We start from the raw sequence: 18,832 nt of genomic DNA on the forward strand, positions 1-18,832 counted from the left end.
AGGCTTCTCTCTTTTTTTGTTGGTTGGTCTAGTTAAAGTCTTGTCAATTTTGTTTATCTTTTCAAAGAAAAATCTCGTTTCATTGATTTTTTTCTATTGCTTTTTTAGTGTCTATTTCATTTATTTCTGCTCTGAATTTTATTATTTCCTCTCTTCTGCTGATTTGGGGCTTTTTTTTGTTCTTATTTTTCCAGTTCCTTTAGGTGAATTGTTAGATTGTTTATTTGAGATTTTTCTTGTTCATCAAGGTGTGTTTGTATTGCTATAATCTTCCCTCTTAGAATCATATTTGCTGTATTCCATAAATTTTGGCATGTCATATTTTCATTTTCGTTTGTCTCCAGGTATTTTTTGATTTCTCCTTTGATTTCTTCATTGACCTAATTGTTCTTCAGCAGCATTTTGTTTAATCTCAACATATTTGTGGGTTTTCTGATTTTCTTCCTGTAGTTGATTTCTAGTTTCATACTGTTGTTGTCAGAAAAGATGCTTGGTATTATTTCAATTTTCCTTGATTTTTGGTACTTATTTTGTGGCTTAATATGTGATCTATCCTGGAGAATATTCCATGCACATTTGAAAAGAATGTGCTTTTTGGATGGAATGTTCTGTATTTATCTACTAAGTCCATATGGTCTAATGCGTCATTTAAGGCCAATGTTTCCTTATTGATCTTCTGTTTGGATGATCTATCCATTGGTGTAAGTGGAGTGTTAAAGTCCCCTAATATCATTATGTTGCTGTCTTTTTCTCCATTTATGTCTGTTAATAATTACTTTATATATTTAGGTGCTCCTATGTTGGCTGCATACATACTTACAAGTGTTACATGCTCTTGTTGGATTGTTCCCTTTATCATTATGTAGTGTCCTTCTTTGTCTCTTGTTAACAGTTTTTGTTTTAAAGTCTATTTTGTCTGAGATAAGTATTGCTACCCCAGCTTCTTTTCATTGACATTTCCACAGAGTATCTTTCTCCATCCCTTCACTTTCAGTTTGTGAGTGTCTTTAGGTCTGAAGTGTTTCTCTTGTATGCAGCAAATATATGGGTCTTGTTTTTTTATCCAATCAGCCACACTATGCCTTTTGATTGGTGCCTTTAGTCTGTTGAAGTTGAACGTAGCTTTTGTAAAATGTACTTATTCCCATTTTTTTCCTTTTTTTTGGTGTTTTAATAGTTCTTCTCTGTTCCTTTCTTCTTCCCTTGTGCTCTTCCCTTGTGGTTTGATGGTTTTCTTTAGTATTATGTTTGGGTTCCTTTCTCGATTTTTTGTGTATCTATTGTAGGTTTCTGGTTTGTAATTACCATGAGGTTCATATATAATAACCTATGTATATAGCAATCTATTTTAAGTTGATGTTCTCTTTAGTTTGACGTCTTGATAAAAGCTTTCCTCTTTTACTCCCCTCCTCCCACAATTTATGTTTTATATCATTTAACCTTTTTTCTGTACATGTGAATCTGTTACCCTCCTATCATTGAAATAGATAATTTTTGTACTTTTGTTCTTTCACCTCCATATTAGCTTCATAGAGTGATTGACCTGATACCTTTATTGTATATTTGCCTTGATGAGGGGTCTTATTGCCTTTTTAAAAAATAATTTTCTTATTCCATTTTGTGGTCTCTTTCCCACTTGAGTAAGTCCCTTTAGCGTTTCTTTTAAAACTGGTATCTTGGCGATAAACTCCTTTAATTTTTCTTGCCCAGGAAACTCTTTATCTCTCCTTCCTTTCTGAATGATAATCTTGCCAGGTAGAATATTCTTGGTTGTAGGTATTTTCCTTTCAGCACTTCAAATATATCGTGCCACTCCCTTCTAGACTGTAAGGTTTCTGCTGAGAACTCAGCTGATAGCCTTTTGGGGTGTTCTTTTTGTGTAACTTGTTGCCTTTCTCTTGGAGCTTTTCAGATTCTCTCTTTATCTTTAATTCTTGACATTTTAATTATAATGTGTCTTGGTATGGGCCTCTTTGGGTTTATGCTGTTTGGTGCTTTCTGTGCTTCCTATACCTGGATGTCTGTTTCCTTCTTTAAGGTAGGAAAATTTTCCACTATTATTTCTTCAAATAGATTCTCTGCCCCTTTGTCTCTCTCTTCTCCTTCTGGGACACCTATAACACGGATGTTAGCACACTTGATGTTGTTCTAGAGGTCCTTAGACCATCCACATTATTTTTAATTCCTTTTTCTTCTATCTGTTCAGCTTGGGTGATTCCCTTCAGTATCTCTTCCAGCTCGCTGATCCATTCTTCTGTATCATGTACTAGAATATTGAGTCCATTTAGTGAAGTTTTCACTTCCAGTGTTGTATTCTTCATTTCTGATTGGTTCTTTTTTGTATTTTCCAGGTTTTTCTTGAAGTTCTCACAGCGTTCATTCATTCTTCTCCTAAGATCAGTGAGCATCCTTATGACTCTTTGTTTGAACTCTGTCAGGTAGATTATTTCTGTTTTGTTTAGTTCTTTTTCTGGGGTTTGGTACTGTTCCCTTACTTGGAATATATTCCTTTGCCTCCTCATTTTGCCTCTTTCTCTGTGCTTATATCTATGTATTAGGAGGGTCAGCTATGTCCCCCAATCTTGGAAAGGTGGCCTTATGAAAGAGATGCCTTATGAAGTCCAGCAGTGTGCTTCCCTCTTGTCACCAGTTCCAAATGTTCTAGGAGAGTCCCCTGTGTGGACTACATGTGTCCTCCTGTTATGGCAGTGTTGCTCTTGCTGCAGGTTCCTGGGGAGGCTGGCCTGTCCCCCTGGCTGGCTGGTTATAATGCTCAGCTGCATGCGGCTGCTATGGTCCTTTCAGTCAGTGTATCAGGTGTGGCGAGCCCCAGCACAGGTGGATAAAGGTCTAATAGCACATTCCTGTTGCAGTTTCTCTGTTAAGTGAGTAGGCCCCCAGGATGGCTGGTGCTAGGCTCAGGGGCTTACAATTGCTGTAGGCCTCTGGCCTGCAAAGCTGTTGTCAGCTCTCTCAGAGTTTCAGCAAAGTGGAGCTGCCTCCAGGCATGGGAGCATCCAAGTTTTTCAGGCTTTGGAAGGTGGGGCTGATCCCCTATGTGGCTGTTTGAGAAACACTTGTCTGCTGCAGCTTATATGCCCCACCACCTTCATGGTCACATAGCCCATCAACACAGTCCTGTCCCATGCATTTACCATGACCTCCTAAAGTAGACTCAAGCTGCAGGGGTCTCATATACTGCATCAATGAAGGCCCATCCCTCACACATGCCCTACCCTGCAGAAGCAGACCCATGCCCAGGTTGCAGAGGCTCAAGGCACCCTGCTTATGGGGGCCCACAAGCTGCCCAAGGGCTTCCTTTTGGCTGGGGTCAGCCTCTAGGGTGGGTAGCCTGCCCTGGCTGAGCTAGATTAAATAGGTGCTCTATTTCTTCCATTGTGTCTTTCATCCCTAATATTTCTGATTGGTTCTTTATACTTTCAATCTCTTTTGTGAAGTAGCTCCCAAACTCATTGAATTGCTTCTCTACATTCTATTTTAACTAGTTGAGTTTTTTGATGATAGCTATTTTGAATTCTTTGTCATTTAGATTACATATTTCTGTGTCCTCTGGAATGATTTCTGGGTACTTGTCATTTTCTCTGTGGTTTGGAGATCTAATATAATGTTTGATATTGTTCGAGGGAGTGGCTCTGTTTTTTTGCATCCTGGTATTTGGTCACAGTTACTGCCTATTGCCTCTGGGTGAGGGTCAAGAGCCACATATTCTAAGCCCTCTGCCTTCCACGAGATCCCAGGCAGTGGAGCTGGGCTGGGTGCATGGGGCAAAGGGTACTTTCTTCTGCATGCTCTCAGGGCTTTCTCACTCTGCTCTTGTTATCTGCTCTCCTGGGGAGTTGGCTTGATAAGGTCACTCCCCCCTCACCCCCGGCAAAAGCTTTCGCCCTGGTAGAGGGCTTCCCTATAGGCTGCAAGGGCCCTCAGGGATCCTGGATGTTCCCACAAATGATGTCCCCTCCTCCATTCCTTCCTTCTCAGTGGCCTCCCATTGTCCCAGGTCACAGTCTTTAGGGGAGGAAGTGAAGCTTTCTCTTAACCCATTCCACCTCCTCCATGGCTGCTCCAGCCTCTCTGCTTTCCATCATATGGCTGTGTGGGTCTCTCCAACGTCTTTTGTGTTGTGTTTGGGTGTCCTCTGTTGGAGTATGAATGTCCTTTTCATTGTATGTTGGAGGTGAGAGATTGCAGGGGAAACTCACTCTGCCAGGATGCTGATTTCACTCTCAAAAATAGGTGATCTAGTGGGTGGGGCAGATCCCTGAGCTAACAGGCCAGGGGAAGACCACAAATGGTGTCTGCCAGCATCTGTGTCAGTATGCTCGTGCTGGGTCACAATAATGGCTGTAGCCAATGTCTCAGTTCCTGGAGAGGTCTCACCCCTCACTGAGAGGCCCCTGGAGCCTATCAGGTGAGTCTCTTTTCACCAAAGGACAGTGCACCTTTCTGGTGATTTTAGTTAGCTTTCTGAAATGGGCAAATGTGTGCATGGGCCCTTGAAGAGAAGGATTTTTTTTCCTCTTATGTCTGATAGCTTTTCTAGGGGTATTCCCCATTGCTGTTAATAGGCCACAATGCCATATATTATGACACTCATCTTGTGCTGAGTTTAAAAGCTGCTTGTTGTAGTAATGCTCCCCTGTTCAGATCCCCCACTCCTCCAGGGAAGGCTTTGTACCTGAAGGTTGCTCCTGACCAGCCATGAAGCTTTGCAGCCATAAGGTGGCTGTTTTCTCCCCAGAAAGGATTTTCTGACTTTTCCACCTCAGTCAGCACTGCCCCTTTTCATGGGAATTCTTTTTATCCAGTTTCTAGTTCTCTCTTAGGGGTAATCGTTCCTCTATCTGAGCCAATGGCAAAAGCATCCAACCAATTGCTTATGACATGAATCTAGGAGCCACTTATGATTCTTTCCTTCATACACCACACCCAACCCATCCAGTACTGTCTTCTGTACCTCCACAGCCTGAAATTAAACCTTCCTTTTCTCTCCATTTCTCCTATTGCTGCTTGGTCAGGGCCACCACTCCTCCTGCCTGGACCACTATAATGTCCTGGTCTCCTGTTTCTGCCCTTGCCCCCTACAACCCTTGTCCCACACAACAGCTAGAGCAATTCTTTAAAATCATAAATTAGATAATATCACATCCTGCTGAAACTCCCCTAATGGCTTCCCATCACACTCAGAATAAAATTCTGGATCCTTCCCCTGGCTTATGAAGAGTTGCATGATCTGGCTGCTGCCTATTCCCCCAGCCAACTTCTCTTGTTCCAGTGGGTTCCACCCACACTGGCCTTTCAGCAACTCCAGCACCAGGCTTGTGTATTTGCTGTACTCAGGGCCTTTGCCCTTGCTGTACCTTCTACATGGAATACACTTTTCCCTGATCCTAATCAAGTTATTAAATTTAACGTAAAGGTCACCTTTCCAGAGCACACATTTTTGGCCACTCCGAGTAACCACTCGTCACTCCAGCTCATGTCATCCAGTACTAATGTTCTACATAGCACTGACCTCCACCTGGTGTTTTCTTGTTTGTTTTTGTCAGTATCTCCCATACTAGGACATGAGCTTCATGAGACCAGTGACCTCATCTCTCGTCAGTGTTCTGTGCCCACAGTCTTTGCCATGCCTGGCAAATAACAGGTTCTCAGTAAATATTTATAAAATGACTGACTACATGCTAGGCACTGGGGATACAATAGTCTAGCAATTTTACTTATCATAAGTACCAAGAGAGACTCCCAAGAGAGAGAAAAAATATGAATGTGAGGAATATCCTTGTAATGAAAGTCTTGCATATTTCAATGAAAATTCTGTGACAGTCAACACATATAGCAAATTCTGTATGACATGTTTCCCAACTCTTATATCCCCAGTGGACATCATGGGCTTTCTTCACTTAAGAATAAATGGTATTCTTTTTGGAACAAAATGTATTCAGTTTGTTGTTAATAAATACTTGTTGGGTTGGATTGTGGGATAGTGTAGTTATGAGAACAGGACATAGGTCTTTCACTTGGACAAATCTCTCGGCTTTCTTCCACCTCAACTCAAGGCAGGCTGAGAAGCTCCTTCTGGTTCTCATGACTCCTATTCGTTGAAGGGGCTTTCCTACTAATAACTGACAGTGATTGACAACCTACTGTATGCCAGGTAAAAAATGTTAGGAGTTTCATGTGAATTATCTCATTGAATCCTCACCACAGCTCTAGAGGTAAATAGTAGGACATTCCTCATCATACAGATGAGGAACATATGGCTCAGAGAGGCTTGGTAATCTGGCCAAGGTCACAGTTGGTGAGGGATGTCACCAGGATTTGACTTTGTGGAGTGACTGCTACTCCACACTATCTGTCAACATGGGCTGACTTCAGTTCAGTTGTGTAGGGATCCTGGGAGGGGTTTTGCCAATGCAAGTGTCTACATCTTCTTCCCCTTTTAGGAGAGAATTGCCAAAAGCCATGGGTCCCAGTGCGGGTTCTGCACCCCTGGCATCGTCATGAGCATGTACACACTGCTCCGGAACCAGCCCGAGCCCACCATGGAGGAGATCGAGGATGCCTTGCAAGGTACCGGCCTTGAAGCACAGCCAGGGAGGTGGGATGGCAAAGGGGGCTCTGCAGAGGTTGGGCCGGGCCAGAGTGGAAGCCAGGAGTGGGCTAGGAGTTCAGGGCACTGACCTTTGCAAGAAAGGCTCAGGCCACCCCGACGTGGCGGCTAAGATCTACTGGAAGGTTGGCCCTCTCTTAGAACACTGTGTGGTTCGGTGACCTCCTGGGGTCTTCTGCTTTAGTGTTTGTCTTCCTGCCCTCCCCCTGCACTGGGACCAGGTGGCAGTGGGTGGCTGGCACAGGAGAAGATCATTTGGAAAACTCTACAGAAGCTAGTGACATGGCTTCCTTCCCTCTCAGCTTTCACCACAACAGGACTCTGCAGGGCAAAGGCCACCTATGAGGACGGTGACCATGATTCTGAGCCTTGGGAAGAGACTGGCTTCCCAGTTTTCCTTCTGTGAATGGGCCCAGGAGTCTGGACCAGGTGTCTGTTCCTCGGAATTGCATAGAGAAGAATGCTCCTCCATTCATCATTCAATCCATCACTTATTCAATCCATTATATTGAGTCCTATCATATGTCAGGCACCATACCGGGTACAAGGGACACAGGGATGAAAGGCACAGTCCCCACTCTCAAGGAGTTCATATGTTGAAGAGAAAGACGATGTAGTTTGATAGGCTCACTGATGAAGCCATGAGTGGTCACCAGGGGAGCACGTAGGAGGGGCACCTGATTCAGTCTGGGCATTCTAAGAAGGCTTCCTGGAAGACATGTTAGATGCTTTGAAGTCAGGAAGACAAGGAGGAAGAGGAGGGTTACAGGCAGAGGAAACAGAATGTGGAAAGAGAGCATCTAACTGAGCCGGGAGCAAAGCCACAAACCCCTCACCTGCCCTGGAGTCTCTGCTGACACTGCAGCTCTTTCTTTGTACCACAGGGAACCTGTGCCGCTGCACAGGCTACAGACCCATCCTCCAGGGCTTCCGGACCTTCGCCAGGGTAAGTGGGGGCCCCAGGACAGTGTGGCCCTGCTCCCAAAGGGCAGACACTCAGGGATCACAGTTGGGAGGGATGGCAAGGGCCTCTGGATTACAGCAAAGAAAGCTAAGATGGCCAGTGGCTGGCCCTCCAGCTGGGAACCTGACAGGGACAGTGGATCCTGCTATTCTTATTCAGGGAGGGGTTGTCGTCAATAGAATGGAGACTTCTCTTCTCTACAAGGCTTGGAGAGCTGGTTCCTGGAAGAGGCATGCTAACCAAGAGCTGACTTCCTCCAGGGCATTTGGGCTCGGCAGCTTCCCTTGGAGACTGGCACACTCAGCCCATGGCAGAGGTGCTGAATGTGGCATTTAATAACAACCCAGCCTGAGTCAGCACTGCGCCCCTCCTCCTTTCCTTCCCCAGATGCTTTCTGCAGTTGGCAGTCTGCCAAGCTTATGCTGCTAATGAGGTCTCCAGACAGTTCCTGAACTCTTGCATTGTTCATGTAACTCTGAGTGAGAAACCACAGCCGGGATGGGTGAACATGAGATTATAGACACAGACACACACCTGCCTTCTGGCAACAGGAACAGAGGGCTGGTCTCTCCTTTCTTGGCTTAATTTCCCCAGATTTCACCTGATTCCCCAACTAGGCCAGATTGATCCTCACTCCTATCAAACTGTCCCCTCTCAATTTGATTCAGGGTTGAGGAGAGAGTCCCAGCCTCTCATGATCTTCACTGACCTCTAGTGTTGGCACATTACAAAAAGGAGGGTTTCATCCAAATAAATCGAAAGGGATAGAGATGGAGACAGGCCTGTGAGGATGGAAAACACCACACCCTGCGGAGTGCTGTTGATGATGAGGAACCAGGAGATGTGAATTTAAATGAAAATAAAAGCTCCGATTCGGACTCCGCAGTTGTGGGTTCAAATCCCATTCCAACATTTATTTTTCTGCTTTTATCTCCCCAAACCCCCCACAGTACACAGTTGTATATCTTAGTTGCACGTCCTTCTAGTTGTGGGATGTGGGACGATGCCTCAATGTGGCCTGACGAGCAGTGCCATGTCCGTGCCCAGGATCTGAACCCTGGGCCACCGCAGCGGAACGCGCAAACTTAACCACTTGGCCACGGAGCCGGACCTCCATTCCATCATTTAATTGATGCTTAACTTTGGGCAAATTTCCATGTTTCTAAAATGGGGATTATAATAATACCTCCTTATAGTGTCTGTGGAATGTACTTCTTGTAAAGCTCTTAGAACAATGCCTGGCACATCTTAAGTGTTCAATAAATGGCAACTATAAATTAGGATGAGGATGCATTTCCTTCATTACTCAATGTTGGATCTTCATAAATTGCTCAGGCTTTCCTGAGAACCAGGGATTGTTCATCTTGCCCGTGTGTTTATTTTCTAGGAGGCTTCTCAAAGAGCTACAGTCTAACCAGCCCTCCTAGTTTCTGTAAAGAGAAGGGCTTTTGAGAGTAGCTGACAACTCTGCTCCTTCCCAGGGTTGGAGTTTTATCATTGTTGAGATGGTTCCCGATTCCACTGTAAGGAGCAGCCCTCCAATCCAGCCGGCAGAGCAGTGCAGAGCAGAGCTGAGGGCTCTGAGCAGCCAAACTGACCAGCATGCAGAGTGTGCTCAGAAGCTTGTGCACGTTGTTCACTGGAGGCCCCCAAGGCCTTTATCCAGAGCCTTTTAACTCTTATTCTACACACAGTTCCAACTAACTTAGTGCTCCAGTTTTCACGGCCATTGCACGCTCTAGAAAAGGGTGAGGAAGTTCTGCTAGAGCAAGGCACACTATTCCCAGCAAGAAATGACAATGTTCATCTAGCAGCAAGGAAGGAAAGGGAGGAACCACAAAAATAAGCACAAACTCAGCAGTCTTTGAGAAAAGTGGAAATCTCTCTGGGGAAACAAAACAGCCTTATTCAGCCACAGTAGACCTTGAGGGCAGTGACCAATTATTGTAAATCACAATAATTTATGTCCTGAACTCATCAATGAATTATGAAGAAAAAAATCTAAGTAAGAATATGCTGGCATTTCAATTACCTGGAAAATGTACTTCTGTGAAATACATTCTTCCCCACAAGGACTGGTGAGTGAGGCTGATGGCTCCCTGTGTGCAGGCTCTCCTCACTTAACTTAGGCTCCCTGCAACCCTCCTACTGCAAGAAGAAAGATGAGAAGAAGCACTATAGTAACTCCTCTTTCTTTATTCCTTTTTGTCTAATTATGGAGGAGAAGAGCAAGGTGGTGGTGGAAGTTTCAGAATAGAGCAGCTCTGAGATCCACTGTCAAAGCTGTGAATGCAGGAGGGGTCTACACACAGGGCAATGTGTGCAGGGGGTCGAGGCAAGGGAGGGTTTATCTCCCAATGCCAAGTCTGACGGTGCTTTTAGGTTGTCAAAGGCTGTGCTTTTGGCTGCCATGGCTCTCTGGCAGTTTTCTCGGAAACACTAATTGATTGTGCCTCATCCTTCAGGAAATCTAGCATGGAATGGTGTTTCCTGTATTCATGTCAGAAGGGCTGCCTCAGCCCCCAATTCCAGGACCTGGTTACCCTGGAAATAAGCCCGGGACTGTGCCTGAGAGTTTCCCCACTTTTGCCTCTCAGCACAGCTCCATGAGCTGGAGTGTCTCCTGAGGCCCTGAGCTGAAACTCCTGCCTTCTTGGAGCAAATCAGTCACGTGAACACACCCCTTACCCGCCCTCAATACCTCGGTTCTGGGAGGCAGCAATCTGGACTCTACACTGTGCGTTGCCACATGCGCCCAAAGAGGTCTGAGCACGTCATTTCCCCATAGGTGATGGGTCATCAGATCTGTACACTTCCTCCAGAACAGGCCCACAGTGAGGAATGAAGAATGTTCAGCTTTATGGCAAGAGGTGCCTATGGAAGTAGTGGTGAGACATCAGGCACACTGGCTGGACACATCTCTGGACCCAGCATCAGTCTTGGACATTCTTGGTGGGAGCCCCACAAAGATCCCAGTCTGAGAGGCACCCACTGAAGCCATGTATGACTTGCCTAATCTTGAAGTAGAGCTCTGGAGTGCTGAGAGAACCAATGGGAATTTCTCTGCTAGAGGCTTCCTAAAGAAGCAGCACTGAAGAGAGAAAATGAGTGCAAACATATGTTTTGATAAAGTAAGACCCAGCTTTTATGGAAAAATTTACTTAAAATTAAATTTTGCTGCTGCTTCCAGGAGAAATACTATTTGCTTATTGACAAGTTATTTAGTCTATATTAACCAAGAAAGAGAAAGAAGTTAAAGCAGAGGCAAGCGGGATGAGGTGGGAATATCTGCTATTCCTGTTGATTCTGGCATAGGTATCAGAGCTAGATTTCATTGGAGATTAATAATCTAGGTTTTTAACTCCTGTGAAAACTCTTTGGAAATATTTTTGTGTGAGTGGTTGTCATCTTTCTAGGATGGTGGATGCTGTGGAGGAAAGGGGAACAACCCAAACTGCTGCATGAACCAGAAGAAAGACCACACAGTAAGTGGGTCTTCTCTCCCTGGAAGCCTGGGGGCCAATCTCAGATCAAAGGAGCCCATGGGCTCTCTCCACACTCTTGGCAGTGGTGGCTGGAAGAGGAAATGGCTATGCCCAGACTATGAGGGCAGTGAATGTGCACATTAGCCCTGGGTCCTCTCACAAGACTTCCTTGTTCCTGCCTCCCAGGAGTTGCCTGCCCCTCCACCAGCCTGCTGGAGGCTGCAAACGAGCTCTCTTGGACAAAGGGCTGGGCTGGTCCTACAGGGCACTTTAAAGGAGGGGATACCATACCACCCATCTGTTCCCTTTTTCAACAGGTCACCCTCTCGCCATCTTTATTCAACCCAGAGGAGTTCATGCCCCTGGATCCCACCCAGGAGCCCATCTTCCCCCCAGAGTTGCTGGTAGGTGATGCCCCAGGGAGAGGCCCAATCAAGTCTCTGTGCCATGACCCTTTTTATTTCAGACCCCTGGGATCTCTGTGTCCTGCTTGTCCTTTAGTTTTCAGCCTGCATTTCCCTTCTTTCCTCTGACACCCAGAGGTCAAATCTCTCTGCCACACACTCCCACGGGGACCCACACTTCTCTCCTTCTCCCACATGTGACTCTGATGACAGGGAGTCAAGCTCTCTGGCACATCAGGTACAGGAACAGTTGCTTCAGAAGTATCTGCTAACTTCCTGGCTAAATCTAATGTATAAGCCCCTCAAACAACCCAGTATACTCTCTGTAAGCGGTCCATCTATTTAAAAAAATAAACAAACAGAAGAAGAATGCTGTATCCAAAGGACACGATCCATGGCTTGCAGCTCTGTCTTAAGGACGCCTCTCACACCTACTTTCTCACCTTGATGATTCTGCCCCTTCACCCCAACATTCATGGTGAAGAAAAAATCCAGCCATTCTCAGAGTTTCGTAAATGCAGATTTCTCAGGGGGTGTTAAGCACATGAAGACTGCCTTATGAGTTCAACGGGCCAGAGAGAAGAGCTTTGCAGCAGGCAGCTGCAATATCTTTCTCCGGATTGTGAAACCTCAAAAAAACTGTTTGATTTGGGTGTTTTTCCTCCCCACTCTGAATACCCCACACACACTAGAACCACTCCCTCATTGCATTCACTTCTGACACCCCTTCCTTCATGACCTTTGTCCCTTCCTATACCTTGTCCACTGTACCCCCTGGGGACAGTGGGGGCAGGGCAAGGAATCTGGGCTTTTGGTCAGGACAGTTCAAGTCACCTTGTGGCGGGTGACCTTCCACAGGTCCCATAACCTTGATCCTCAGGTGCCTTCACCTGTAGAAGATGGGGCTGACAATGCCTCCTTCACCAGGGTCTCCTAAAGACCAAGAGAGAGAATGCATGTGAGAGCCGCAATGCAGTTCCCGCCTCAACATGTAGTAGTTCCCCTCACTTCTGCCCTGACACGTGTTTTCATTCTGAATTCAGGATTAAACAAGTGGTAGAACAGTTGACCCCACTGTGGACTTAAGGCAATTTATCAGGGGAATGGCCGTGGGAAGGAGGAGACAGTGGGGTAAGAAAACTACGTCTTGCAGAGACTGAAAGACGCTCCTCAGAAGCAGCTGTGTTTTGAAGGGGAGCGTGTGACCTGGATCCAGGCATCAACCCTGAAGGAGCTGCTGGACCTCAAAGCACAGCATCCCGAGGCCACGCTGGTGGTGGGGAACATGGAGATCGGTAAGGGCTCAGGACGGGCTCTGAGGACCGCCTGAGGGCCTGGGGACTCACCGAGGAATCTGGACAGTTGAATTCCTGCCATGACCCCTTTGTAGTCACACAGACCTGGTTCAACCCCTTGCTGGCTGCGTGAAGTCAGAAAAAAGTTACTTCTTCTCTGCCCTCATTTTCCCATTTCACATATGGGAGTAACAATACCTCCTTAAAGGGTTGTTCTGAGTGTTAACTGAGATCCTTGCTGACTGTTCTCCATAAATGTTTTCAGAGAGCCAGCTATGCGCCAGGTGTTCTGGGAGGGGCTGAGGTGCCAAGATCAATTGGACACAGTTCCTTTCCTGGAGTGTCTCCCAGTCAGAGGGAGGAGGGAGCAATGGAGGTAAAGCGTCTAAGGTGGGGCCTGATGGACACTAGGGGTTCCATAAACGTCACTCTCTTGCCCCCCACTTTTCCTGGGGGCGATGTGGTAAGGCAAAGGAGAGGAGATGTCCAAGCGTGACTGTGTTTGTGTTGCCTATGACTGTGGCCACCTGCCTTGTTGAGACATGAGGCCCACGATATGTGAACAGGCCAAGGAGACTTGAGACCTGGCTCGGCCCATTTCCACTGTGCTGGGTCCCAAGCCCAGTGAGGACCTGAGGAGAGGATTGTGGCACAGCCGAGGTCTGCCTTAAAGGACCTCTGGTTTGGGGGAACTAGGCATGCTTTTAAGCAGCCAGTTCAGCTTGTAGGAGACTCCTCGCTCTGGTTCTGGAAGGAGCCCCTGAGCCCTGGGCTCTGTTGGATCTGCAGAGCTGGCCATGCCCTGTGAGCACAGGTACGGTAGAGTCCCCAGCTGCAGCAATGCAACACATGGGATGGCAGGGTGGCCTGTGAGATGGGCTCAGGTGACGTGATCACGATGGCCCAAGTAGTCACAGCCCAAAGTAGCAAGAGGGAAGGTGGAGAATGACTGGCTGGAAGAATCTTTGAGCTCCTTTGACACATGATGTGTTCCTTGCCATAAGTCACACCCCATCCTGGACCCACTTAGATTCCAACAGAAAGGAATTCACAAAAACTTTATAAACTTCAAGTTAGAAATAATTTCTTAATCTCACTCCGTCTGCTCCACCCGCTCCTCCCTTGTACACACACCCCACCAGTTTAACCCCACAGCCAGGGCAGGGTGTTGGGGGCACCCGGGCAGAGAGAGAACCTTACCCAGATGGGCCACTTTCTGCCTCCATCTGCATTCTATGTCCTGGGAGCTGATATTCAAACTGGCCAGACTCCTGGAACCCTCAGGAATTTCCAACAGCACATGGGAGGGTCAAGGATGCACAGACATTTCTTTTTAACCTTTCCCACCTATGGCCCTGTGGGCGGGGCTGGGGGAGGTGCTGTGCTAACTAGGTCTGGGGAACAGAGGCACGTCTGTCTGTCCACAGAACTGTCTAACTTAGTAGCCGGAAAGGACAGAGCCCAGGCCTGGATGTGTGGTCCCACAAAGCCGTGCACCTTGAGGAACCCAGACGCACGTGGGGACTGGGTGGCAGATTTGAAGTTTTCCCTCAGTCACTTTTCCCTCTTGCTCAATGTCGGACTTTCATGTTATCATTACTATCACACCCCACTCTAACAGTAGGTCCAGTACTGCAATGTGCCCGTTCTTAGCTGTGTAATTTGGGCAAGAAACTCAACCTCCCTGTGCCTCAGTTTCTTCATGGATAAACAGAGGAAATCACTGTCTCGTAGGGCTGCTGGAGGATTAAATGAGTCAAGATGTGTAAAGTGCTTAGAAGGGTTCCTGACCTATTTTAATACTCTGTGTTTTCTAATATTGTTACTAAACACCTGCAAACACAACATACACACACACACACACGAATATATTCAAGTTTATCTTATCTGAATTCGGACAGTTTTTTGAGGGAGGGAAAAACACAGCTTGTGGGCTGACAGTGTGGAACCGTGCTCACCCCATCTTGTCCACGGCCTCCTCATTCCGAGACGCCCATGGGGCAGTCGGTCACACTGTGACTATGGCGTCCATCCTGCGCAGCGATGGAAAGAATGCCGCCGGCTGCCCTGGGGATAAAGGACCACCTGCAACCTCAGGCTTCCGTTTCTTTCCAGGCATCGAGATGAAGTTTAAGAACAAGCTGTTTCCTCTGATCGTGTGTCCAGCCTGGATCCCCGAGATGAACTCAGTGGAGCACGGAGAGGAAGGTAAGGAGGTTCACCTGAGCCCACAGAGGAGCTGGGACACTGGGAATCGCTTACCCGGAGGGGGATGGCGGGTCCCCAGAAAGCCTCCCCTTTGGCTTTTGCTGCCGCCTGCTGCTCCAGGAGTCACCCTGCACAGGGGAAGCGGCTCATTCCTTCACTGCCTACTTCCACTGAGGATCCGTGGTAGGGTGCCAGCTGCAAGGGCTGTGGGGTTTTTGGTAGTTGTTCTCTATCCTGGCTACTGTTACAATAGCTCATGGGGGTAGGGGATGAGCTGGGGGAGTTTTTGGGTGCTTTTTAAAAAATGCCAGGACTTAGCTCTTAGAGATCTGATTTTAGTGAGTTGAGAACTACTGCTTTAGGGAAAAGAGCACTCTGGTTGTAGGATCAAGAGACCTGGGGTTGAGTCCTGGCTCTTTTATTAGCTGTGTGGCATTGGACAAATTAACCTCTCTGGGACTTAATGTTTTTACCCATATAAGGATGTGAGTCCTGGTTCAGCCTCACTCTAATAGCTTTAAAGGGAGATAGGAGCTGTGTGTGAAAGGGTTTTCTGAGCTGCGAAGGGAATCGCTGTTATTCTGAGCGTGTGTTCCCAGGTATCTCCTTTGGAGCCTCCTGCCCCCTGAGCTGTGTGGAAAAGACCCTGCTGGATGCAGTTGCCCAGCTTCCTACCTACAAAACAGAGGTGTTCAGAGGTGTCCTGGAGCAGCTGCGCTGGTTTTCTGGGAAGCAGCTCAAGTCTGTGGCGGTGAGTCTCTGTTCAGGGGCCCGTAACGCCCAGGGGGTCGGCCTTTCTCACAAGTCCCGGGGGCTAGACTGGCCTCTGCTGCAGACCCAGTGGGCCTCAAACTTTAACGCTTAGAACTGCCTGGGGTGCTTATTAAAAATGCAGGTTCCTGGGCCCAACCCTCAGAGGTTCTGACTCTGGGGCCAGGATGGTGCCCTGTGGGTGCTTCTGGTGAAGGCGGTCTGCGAGCCGCTCTGGGAAACACCTGCTGTGGCTCAGTCTTTACCCCTGAGGTTGGAGAGATGGAGCCTCCTGCCCCTCTCTTCCTGCACTTGGCTGAGGCCCTAGGCAGGTGGATGAGAGATGAGTTAGGCAGAAGCCAAATAGGGAGGGGACTTCCTTCCAGGGTTGGGGGAGAACCAGAGGTGGCACCCCCGAGAGGAGGGAGGGGTCCACCTGGTGACTGTTCACAATCAGCCTGCAGACTAACCCCCACATTCCCAGTCTGCAGATGGTGCTCACACACCTGGTGCCATTTGAGGCTCACGACAGTTGATGGCATTGGGAGGAAAGCTATCCCCTCCATGTTATTTTTCACCGTCTTTGAAATTAAAATCAAAAACCAAATGAAGCAAAACAGCCTACTGCCCTTCCCTGCACCCCTCCCCAAGCACCTGCCACTTCCAGCTGTAGATGAGGAGACAGACTCAGAAAGCTCCCCTGCGCTCCCCAGCTCGGCTGGAACCCACTTCCGGGAAGGGTTCGTTTTCACTGTGCAACTGGTCTTCTTCCTCTTTTCTGATAGCGAGAACCCTGTGCTGATTCTCCTCCGTTCTTTGCCAAGTTGCCAGGAAGCTCAGGTCCAATTGGAGCAAATTGTTCATCCTCAAGTCTTCCTCCTCTTTTTCCTTGATCCTTATCTTCTATTTCTATTTTACTAACTCTCTATGGCCTCGGCGATAAAACACCTCAAGCTTCTCAGAAAAAGGGTGAATGAGTTCAAACAAACAAACCAACAAATTTAAAAGGGTTTGCCCTGCTTTACCGAGAGGGGAGTTTCAGAGCTGGGACCCACGCCCAAGCATTCAGCTCTCGAGTTTTGCACGTTGTTCTGAATTCCCGAGTTCTCACGGTGCTGGTCTTGTGTCTATAGGGGCTGGAGGTCCACAGGTGTCACCCTCCTGCCCTGTGTTTGGGAGCCAGCTGGGTGAGCCAGGCTTTCCTGGCTGGGCTCTCACACACTCTCTCTGCTTTTCCTAGTCCATTGGAGGGAATGTCATCACCGCCAGCCCCATCTCCGACCTCAACCCTGTGTTCATGGCCAGCGGGGCCAAGCTGACCATGGTGTCTAGAGGTGAGCTGCCTCATACAGAGGTCAGGAAAGAGGGTCGCGGGGGAGAAAAGTCTCTCAAGATAGGTCATGTTCTGAAGAAACAGAGCCCTAAGTTCAATGACCCAGCTGTCCTGAGGGTCCCTGGAGGCTGCAAGGGAGATGGACCCAGGTTGGGGACCAGGAGAGCTGGGCGATTGTTTATTAAGAATTCCCAACAGGCTCTGTCACCAGATGCCTTAGTCAGTGTTGTGCTGGAGCCAGAATGCACTAGCTCACCACAGCTGATGGCTGGCTTTTCAGGGAGTCTGTGGGTGTTTGTTAAAGGAGGCCATTATTAAAAATTAAATTATATAAGCTTAAAACAAGATAAATTCTATTAAAAACAAAGGTAATAAATACTCAAAATACTCCTGATTGTTTTACTTCATTTTGCTACATCTGTGCTCTCGAGGTTATTTCCATCTATTGTATCTGTAGAGTGGATATGCAAGGGAATGGGGAGCTTCGGTGCCCCTTTCCTTGTTGGGGGGGTTCCCCAAAACCTCCCCCAGGTTTGAAGACTTGCCAGGAGGACTGAAGGACTCAGCAGAGAGTTGTACTCATGGCTATGACTTATTACAGCGGGAGGATACAAAGCAACCTCAGCAAAGGGAAAAGGTGCAGGGGGTAAGGGGAAACCAGGCACTAGCTTCCAGAGTCTTCTCCCACTGGGGTCAGACAGGACATACTTATCTCCCCCAGCAACAAGCTGAGTTGTGACAACATATGTAAGATGCTGTCTACTGGGGAAGCCTGTTAGAGTCCAGTACCCAGGGTTTCATTGAGAGCTGGTCACACAGCTCTACCTGGCACATAGCAAAAATCCAGACTCCCAGAAGGAAAGCAGGGGTTCAGTGTAAACAATCTTGTTTGCACAAGCAGCAGAGGCTGAGTGAGTCATTCTTATTGGGCAATGGTGGGAACTCTCGTGAGATCCAAGTTCCCGGAGGACAGCAAACGCCAACCTGGTAAGCAGGCCTTCAGAGGATAGCAGGCCTGCTGTGTCAACTCTTTGCTACCCTCTTTCCAACTTCATAGTGATGTCACTCTTGTAGCCGGAAATTACTATGGTGGGAGTATTTATACCACAGAAATTAACACATACTAAGAATCAGGGCTTTTTCCACTCAAAGAGTTGATTGTTAAACATATGCCAGACACCACTGCTCAAGGACGTCAGTTGGAGGACCTCGGCCCCGAGTGTGCCAGCCATCCCCTCTGACTGCGGGCATCAGAGAGCAGGATGGAGAATCCACTGGCGGGCTGTCCTGTGCCCTCTCACACTGATCCCTCTTCCTCTTGCCTCTGTACAGGCACCAGGAGAACCATTCGCATGGACCACACCTTCTTCCCTGGCTACAGAAAGACCCTGCTGGGTCCTGAGGAGATTCTGCTTGCTATCGAGATCCCCTACAGCAGGGAGGTGAGGTGCTGTGCCGAGTCACTCCTCCTGCCAGGCTCCAGACAAAGAGACCAGAGTCTGCTCGGGACCACCCTCAGCAGCTCTCAACTTTAAGTTGGTGTTCTCGTCTCTGAACTTTGCCTTTAACCGACCATATGTCTCCCTGAACAGTGAGAAGGGTCAGGGTAGGGGTGCACAGAGTGTGGACTATGAAACCAGACAGCTCGATGTGTGATCCTCAGTGGGTCATTTCACTCTTCTGAGCCCTGATTTCCTCATCTGTAAAATGGGTACAATGTTACCTACTGGGCAGGTGGTTGTGAGGACTGTAAAGAAATAAT

General features: G+C 47.7%; 1 protein-coding gene across 16 annotated transcripts in view; it reads left to right on the top strand.

The window, feature by feature from the left end:
• Positions 1 to 18,832, top strand: part of LOC106847249 (xanthine dehydrogenase/oxidase-like) — a 73,698-nt gene that overhangs the window by 14,427 nt on the left and 40,439 nt on the right. For 6 of the 16 annotated variants that reach the window (XR_011504114.1, XR_011504115.1, XM_044772197.2 and 3 more), the window contains exons 5-14: positions 2,352 to 2,438; positions 6,465 to 6,591; positions 7,516 to 7,577; positions 11,012 to 11,080; positions 11,398 to 11,484; positions 12,638 to 12,779; positions 14,895 to 14,987; positions 15,587 to 15,738; positions 16,978 to 17,071; positions 18,403 to 18,512. Coding sequence is in view for 14 of the 16 variants with exons in the window: in XM_044772197.2 (XP_044628132.2) it covers positions 2,352 to 2,438; positions 6,465 to 6,591; positions 7,516 to 7,577; positions 11,012 to 11,080; positions 11,398 to 11,484; positions 12,638 to 12,779; positions 14,895 to 14,987; positions 15,587 to 15,738; positions 16,978 to 17,071; positions 18,403 to 18,512 (1,023 nt within the window). In the remaining 2 variants the exon portion in view is untranslated. Of the gene's footprint in view, positions 1 to 2,351; positions 2,439 to 3,459; positions 4,430 to 6,154; positions 6,176 to 6,464; positions 6,592 to 7,515; positions 7,578 to 10,436; positions 10,727 to 11,011; positions 11,081 to 11,397; positions 11,485 to 12,637; positions 12,780 to 14,894; positions 14,988 to 15,586; positions 15,739 to 16,977; positions 17,072 to 18,402; positions 18,513 to 18,832 lie in introns of those variants that run through there. The other 10 variants (XM_044772200.2, XM_070512320.1, XM_070512321.1 and 7 more) reach the window with 4 other exon arrangements.

This window comes from Equus asinus, chromosome 6, assembly GCF_041296235.1.
Source record: "Equus asinus isolate D_3611 breed Donkey chromosome 6, EquAss-T2T_v2, whole genome shotgun sequence".
NCBI lineage: Eukaryota > Metazoa > Chordata > Mammalia > Perissodactyla > Equidae > Equus > Equus asinus.